The sequence below is a fragment of the Pundamilia nyererei genome, unplaced genomic scaffold (assembly GCF_000239375.1).
Source record: "Pundamilia nyererei isolate P.nyererei 1_Seehausen unplaced genomic scaffold, PunNye1.0 scaffold00189, whole genome shotgun sequence".
Lineage (NCBI taxonomy): Eukaryota > Metazoa > Chordata > Actinopteri > Cichliformes > Cichlidae > Pundamilia > Pundamilia nyererei.
This window is the reverse complement of record NW_005187590.1, coordinates 945,067-952,231: the sequence shown is the minus strand read 5'-3', so window position 1 is coordinate 952,231 and position 7,165 is coordinate 945,067. Positions and strand designations below refer to the sequence as shown.

The following is a 7,165-nucleotide window of genomic DNA, read 5'->3' as shown; positions in this document are numbered from 1 at the left end:
GCTCGCACACAAGAATTTCACTCACATGTGCTGTACCAATGTACCTGCACATGTGATGTGACAATAAAAGTGATTTGATTTGATTTGAAAACAGATAATACTGAAAATCACAAGGTTGAATATCCATGTAGGGTGTATGCTTTTCAAAGTACACACCTGGAACATGTCTGTGTTGCTGTCATGAGTGTACTCCACCACCACTGTCTGTGCGCGAGACAGCGTGTATGAAATACTGTGCTGCTCCTTGTTGCTGACGGCCTTAACAAAACAAACATGAAAGAAGAAGCTCTGTTAGTGTGTTTAAGACATGAAAGAATTTCTTCTACAGCAATCGCAGGGATGTTAATACTGATGGAAGCATGTCAGGAAGAGTATTTTGAAACTGGTAACAAATTCAAGATGTTTTAGTTAAATCCTATTAAGAGCATGTTCCATTTAGAGCATCATATTTAACCTGCAGACCTTTAAGATAGAACTGATTAAAAGAGTTAAATATGCGTCCCATATTCATTGTAGTTTCCTCACACTCGTCATATTTAGATTAAAATACACCAGAAATGTGCCACTTTCATTTGTGTTGAACTCTCACCTTGGCAGCTTGAGGTGTGCATGACATGTGGACAGTGCTCGGTTTCACACCGTTGGCCTTATTTCTGCGACACAAAGCGAAGCGGCTTTTCCGCCTCCCCTTGTCTCCATAGGGTAGAGACCCATTACACCTGAACACAGAGGATAACGATGAGCAAAACTGCTTTATGTTCAGCTGCATTTCAAAAAGGCATTTTAATTTTAATAATACATTATTATGAATGAATGAACCAAAGACAAATCAGAAACTCATCTCCTGGCAGCTTAGCTTAAATCAACTTAGAGTATGTTCATCTAGAGTTAAGCAGTGAGTAAGGAAACAAAGGGTCAGTGGTGCTCCAAATATTAGGAACCAACCTGGGAATGGAGAGAGCAGTGCCTCCATTTTAATCCACTAGACTGAGGATATTTCAAGTCTACCTGAGCACTCGAAGTGCTTTATTCAACATGCCTTGTTCACTCATTTGCACAAGCACTTTTTTGTATGCTTCAGTGCTTTCTAACATTTACACTCTGATGGATGTATCAAAGAGCAGCTTGGGGTTAGTAAGGATATCTGGTATGCAGACTGGCGCAACCAGGGATCAAACCACACACCTTCAGACTATTAGAGGACCTGCTCGACCTGCTGAGCTTCAGTAACGTGTCAGTGCTAATCATAGGAAGGAAGAAACGAGCAGTTGTAATTAACTTAGGCCACTGTCTCAATAAAAGTTCCATATAATTTTTTATTATTATTTATTTTTAGGAAAACACAGATTTAAAAAACGCTTTAAAGATTTAAACATGGTAATCCCAACTGAGCCTTCATTAAATCAGTCAAAGATACACAGGAAAGAAGGTCAGACACCAACTAGGGAGAAACCGAATGACAAACAGAACAACATTGCCGTCCCTTATGTAGCAGGTTTATCAGAGAATTTTCTCCAAGCATGGCTTCAAACGCCACCACACCCTCAGACACAAACTGGTTCATCCCAAGGATGAGACTCCCACACACAAACTAAACAATGTAATGTGTGCTGTGTAGTGCAGTGAGGAGTGCTCAGACCTCTACACTGGAGAAACCAAACAGCTCCTCCATAAACGCACAGCACAACCTCGACAGGACGCGACTCAGCTGTACATTCGCATCTACTAGATAAAAGGTCACTCCTTCAAGGACACCGATGTTCACATTTTAGACTGAGAAGACCGATGAACAGACCAGGTGGCTTACAACACCAACTGTCTTCCACCTATAACGCGTTTTTTTAAAAATCCCTTGTCAGGCGCCTCAACCCCAGGATGATTGAAGACCTACACAGACGTATTCAGTAAAAAATGTAATCCAAAAAAATTTTTTTTACTCCAATTTCTTAAAATCTCTGCTTTAATGTTCGCCAACGTAACCATGTCTAATCTGATCCAATCTTAGCCTGCCTGGAACTGGGGCTGACTTGGTCTAAATCAGTGATCAGTTTTGGATCCATCCTGCTTTGCAAGTGAACTCATATTCAGAAGACGGACTCTGCAGCTGCAATTAAAACTCTTTGAAATACATTTTATACAGTTTAAGTCTTCAGACTCTTCACATCATCTCCAAGATGACAGCTATCTTTCCGTGTGACCGATTGCAACATGACAATTGATTCATTGATTGGTGTGTTCTATGGCTAAAGCTTTATTTAAACAGCGTTTGATAAAGTGACACAGTTAGGTTTGCAGTACGAGGAAACTGGACAAAAATGCTCCTCTTAGACGGTCAGCCAGAGTCACAGAGTTAGAAAGATGAAGACTGTAGTTTTTATTCTGAGCTGATATACATCTGTAACGCAACTGCTGTTTCAACCTTATGAGTGTGAAAGTGCTCAGTAAAGTGAGTTGGAGTTGAAGTTAACTCACTTTTTGGAAAAGAAAACCCAAAGCGTCCCTCAACTCATGGTTAACAAACTCAGAGCTGTTAGCTAAACCTGCAGGTCCCAGGTCTGCATCCAATAGAAAAACAAATAAAACGAAACTTCTCTGAATTTCCCAGAGAAACTGTTGCAGCCTCACCAACAACAAGGAACCACCTAAGAGAAATTTATGCCTGACAACCCTGGCAGCTTCACTTTCAGTTTTCTCTGCTAGTTTGTGTTGGCTAAACACACCGAGGCCGTTTCTCTGTAGTGTAGGTAAAAAGACGAACAGAGATATTGCCCAAACATTCCTTCCACAGCTTTCACTGCAGACAGGAAGCTTTGAGGGAGGGAGCAAAAAGTAACTACGGTTTTAGTCCAGAATTAAAAGCAGGATGCTGCGGTTGAGAGATTTATAGGTTATCCAACTGAGCCATTAGGATACCATTAAATGTGTCTGTTTTTTAAAAGCAAACTATCATGTTTTGAAAATTAACAAAAAACACAAAACAATGACAGCACCGCTGTCATCCTGATGTGTTTAACATTTGAAAACACAATCCTGAATGTTATGGGGGCTCCAATAAGAGTCAGTTTAACTGAAGTTATCTTCAGAGTCAGGCTGCTGTTAGCTGCAGGTCAAGTAAACAGTTGAGACAAGCCATTCTTTCACTGCTTAATGCAAACTTCCTGCGTTTGAGATGAAGTACCAGCCACCTTTTTCTTAGACAAACACTAGCCACCCCAGTTCCGCTGTGGCTCCACTCTACGAACCACGCTACAAGGTATGTTTTCACAAACTATGTGGATCTTTCTAATTAAATCTTATGACTAGTGTAATTGCCAGCCTCAGGGCAATCCAGACTGTTTAATTCCACGTGTGGTCACAATAATACAAAAGCAAACAAAAGGGCTAAAACCACAGCAGCCACCACGTTCCTGACCCGACCTCCCTGAACCGCAGGCTCACTCTTGTGTGCACAGTGAATGGCCTTTAGTCAGGAAGTCGGCAGCATTTAATGGCTGCGGTTGAGTTTCCCAACACGCTTTAGTTATGCAGCACCCAACTGAATTTCTCACACTACAAGGCACATTAAAATAAAGAGACTTGCTTAAACCTACCCAAGTTTAGTCAATTTCTTACCTAAAACAGTGACGCTTATAAACTTCAAGGCACACAAACAAAGACTGCCAGGCCCTTTTAGATCAACAACAGCACAATTTGTCCTTTATACTACAGCTAAAGAAGTTGAATGTTACAACCAGGTTTAAGGATCGGTTATCAAACTCCAAAGATGGTTTTGATGACATCAAAAATATGTCTGCAATATCCAGCTGTTTTATCGTTTGGTTTAGAATTACTACGTACATTTTAGAAATTAAAAGGGATTTTAAAGAGACTTTTACCAAACACTAGCCACCCCGAGCACACAAGTTTCCAGGAACATATCTATAAGATACGGTCTAGAAATGGTTCAGATGGCCTCAAAAGTTTATCATGATATATCATGGAAGTTTGTGATTATGATATTTATAAAAAATATAGATAAAATATTGAAGAAAGTTGTATAAGTGATTGCAGCTTGCAGGCACTAAACTTTTTTTTATAAGTGCAAACAAAACTAAGGATGTATCCCGTCTTCCTTTTCCAGGATTTTACTGTCATTAATGACAATCACATTCATGCCTAAACCCAATTAAAAATAAAACAGTAAGCTAACATTAGACGTCTTTGGCTTGAGTCCTTTACATGTAAATGAGTGGTTGTGACATTTATTAAAACATTTAGTTTTAGACCGCATTAAAGTCCCCTATCAGTTATGAATTTAACTCCTTTTTCTACATCCACTGTATAGAACAACTTTCTAGTATCAATTTCAAAAACCTACGTCGCCTTGTTCTCAAGTTATCATATTCACAACATTTTCAGAAAGCTTACTCTGACCTTGAGATTGAGGTCACTGAGATTCAAACTTGTCCCAGATTTTTTGTAGATGTGCCTCTGGTATCAATTTGAAGCTCCTATGCTGCTTTGATCTCGAGTTATCGCATTCACAAACTTAGGTGCCCACACCACCCGCCTGGCAGGGTGATGACAGTACCCCATCTTTCCACCTGAAGGGCTTTTACTCTGTGGGTTTAGAGCGAGTTTGCCTCTGTGGTCTGTGGGTTTAGAATGAGTGTGCGTACACAGTGTCTGCATTAACCACTTTTCCCTTTGACAAAAAGCAAATACGCAGATGTTGATTCCTGCCATGTCAGTTGTTCTTCATCTTCCCATGACTGGGACTGCTGTATTAACCATCTCCACTGGCAGAAGAAATTCATATTTATTATGCATGTTTGGTTACTGTATGCCTTTTAAGTTTGATATTGAGACAACAGAACTCAAATGGAATCCCTCCTTACAGCTAAATCCCCCTGTTAAAAAAAAATGTAAGAAAGGGTTTCCTCTTGTTAAGCCAAACACTGTGTTTTCACCATCGTTGATTTCTTGCCTGCATGTGTGCCTGTGGGTAAAATAATAGGATTTTGTTCCCTCCTTCCTGGAAGGTACAACATTGATCAAAAGCTGCTTATTTCCTACACATTCAACAGTTTTAAAAAGGATTTTAAAGAAAAAAATGGTCTGAAGAAGTTCTGCTTTGATGACTTATGAATGTATGTGAACTCAGTAATTAACCGCTTACCCCAGAACGATGAGCTCCCCATATTTGACAGGTCCTTTGGTAGACATAAGGTGGGTGGAGATGTTTTCCTGACCCAGCGAAAACATCTGTGCAGGTTTCTGAAAAAGGCAGGCTGAGTACCATCAGAGATTCTCTACTGAAAGAGGCACACAGCCCGCCACCTGCAGACACAATCAGACCAAGGTTTATATTCTTGGATATAAAATCATCAAAAGTTTTCATGATTCGGTTTTAAAGAAAAATAATGAAAAACATACATCACTGAATATTCACTTTAAAAACCTTTAGGCATTCATATAAACACACAAAGGCTTCAACACAATCCTATTCATTGCTACAATACACCCAGTGTCTTTGTACTGGGAGCAACAGTGGCGCACAATGTATCCATTCAAATCTACTGAGTGTTGTTGGGGTAATGCAGGGTCCATTTTATCTGTGAAGGCTGACTCACTTAGAAACACGCCAGGACTGATGTTATGTTCTTTTGTACTATGAAATAAACAAAAAACAGAAGAACAGAAAACACTTAACAAGCTGAGCCTGTATTCAGAATGCCAGCTCTGATGTCAAAAGGCCAAAGAGGACACATCATGATCATCTAAATCTGCGTGTTACACAATTATGACAAATACTGCACTGATCTCGACTGGTTGTCACACAGATGTGGGTATGTTGAAGGACCCCCAATTTTTTTCTTTGAGTGCAATCCCTAGAGTTAATATTCCAGCTTATGGAAAAAGTGTGGCAGATCACCGTCACAGATTCAGGTATAATTCCGCTCTTTGTTCAGCATTGCTAATATTCTGAAAATACCATTTTAAGCAACGTTTAAAAGATAAAATGCTTTTTTTTTTTTTTTAAAGGGCTGTTTTTAAAAAATATATATTTCTTCACTCAACTTTTAAGGATTGCAAGAAGAAAAACTATCAATGAGTGTTGGCTATAGTAACAGGCTAAGAAGGACACGTTCAGCACAGCTGATGGACCAGTAAACGTTGTGCTATGTAAGCCGACTGGCCATGACAGTGTTTTCCTATAATCACATTTTTCAGAACAGGGAAAAAACAACTCAGTGTTGAGAAAATAAGTACAATCCTGCTACATTAAACTCATCTTTGACATTTTACCTGACCAGCTCAGTTATTAAGACATTAATTTATGATGCATCTTTGTTACACCCCATCCAGAACTGACATCTGTCTCACTGCATTGAACAGTTTTCTCCATAAAAGTAACAATACAAATATTGAATGAGTGGAGAATGTAAAAAATACACCTGAGTGTGCAGATTAAAGGTTTTAGAAGATTCAGCTTCCATTTTTCCCCACAATACAGTAGTAGTGTAGGTGACGCCATAGCTTATAGTGAAGCTGCTCCTCTTCCATGATTGTTCTCTCTGCACCCAGTAAAGCATACAAATGGCTGTTAAACCCTGATCTTTTGGTTGTGGGGGAAACTGGTTACATATTTGTGGTATAGACTAAAATGATTAACTGAATGTTTAGTGGAGAAGACTGTTCTTGACCTTTTAAGCTTATGAACAAAACACTAAAATTTCTGTAACGTTCACCAATATTTATATTTAGAAGTCCATTACAAAGCAGAATTGTCTACAGCCAATAAGTTCAGATCAGGCCTCAGAGCACAAGAAGAAAGAAGGTAGCAGGAGTAACAGTTAAGTTTGGCAAACATCATCCAACATAATCATTATTCCAGGCAGGACAAACTGAAGCCTTTACAGCATGTTTCTTCTTAATACCACAGATAAAGGCATGATACAGCTAAGTGACGGGAAACAAGGAGAATATCAAGACACTATCAAGATAAGCTGGTATCAAAGCAACTTAGCAGAAAATGTATTAAAAGCTGTTAGGATGTGGCATTTCGCTTCTAGATGAAGATATGCTGATGGCGATAAGCGCTATTCTGTGTTAGCATGCACTGAAAAGCTGTGCCATTTCTTGCTTCCCGTCAGCCTTTCATTTTAGCACATACTTCACACTC

General features: G+C 39.3%; 1 protein-coding gene across 1 annotated transcript in view; it reads right to left on the bottom strand.

The window, feature by feature from the left end:
• Positions 1-5,454, bottom strand: part of LOC102205758 (E3 ubiquitin-protein ligase pellino homolog 1) — an 8,220-nt gene extending 2,766 nt beyond the window's left edge. The window contains exons 1-3 of the mRNA XM_005747124.1: positions 5,159-5,454; positions 590-719; positions 157-258 (exon numbers count right to left, since the gene is read on the bottom strand). Of these exons, the coding sequence (XP_005747181.1) occupies positions 157-258; positions 590-719; positions 5,159-5,244 (318 nt within the window). The 5' untranslated portion in view covers positions 5,245-5,454. The remainder of the gene's footprint in view (positions 1-156; positions 259-589; positions 720-5,158) is intronic.
• Positions 5,455-7,165: the final 1,711 nt, after the last annotated feature.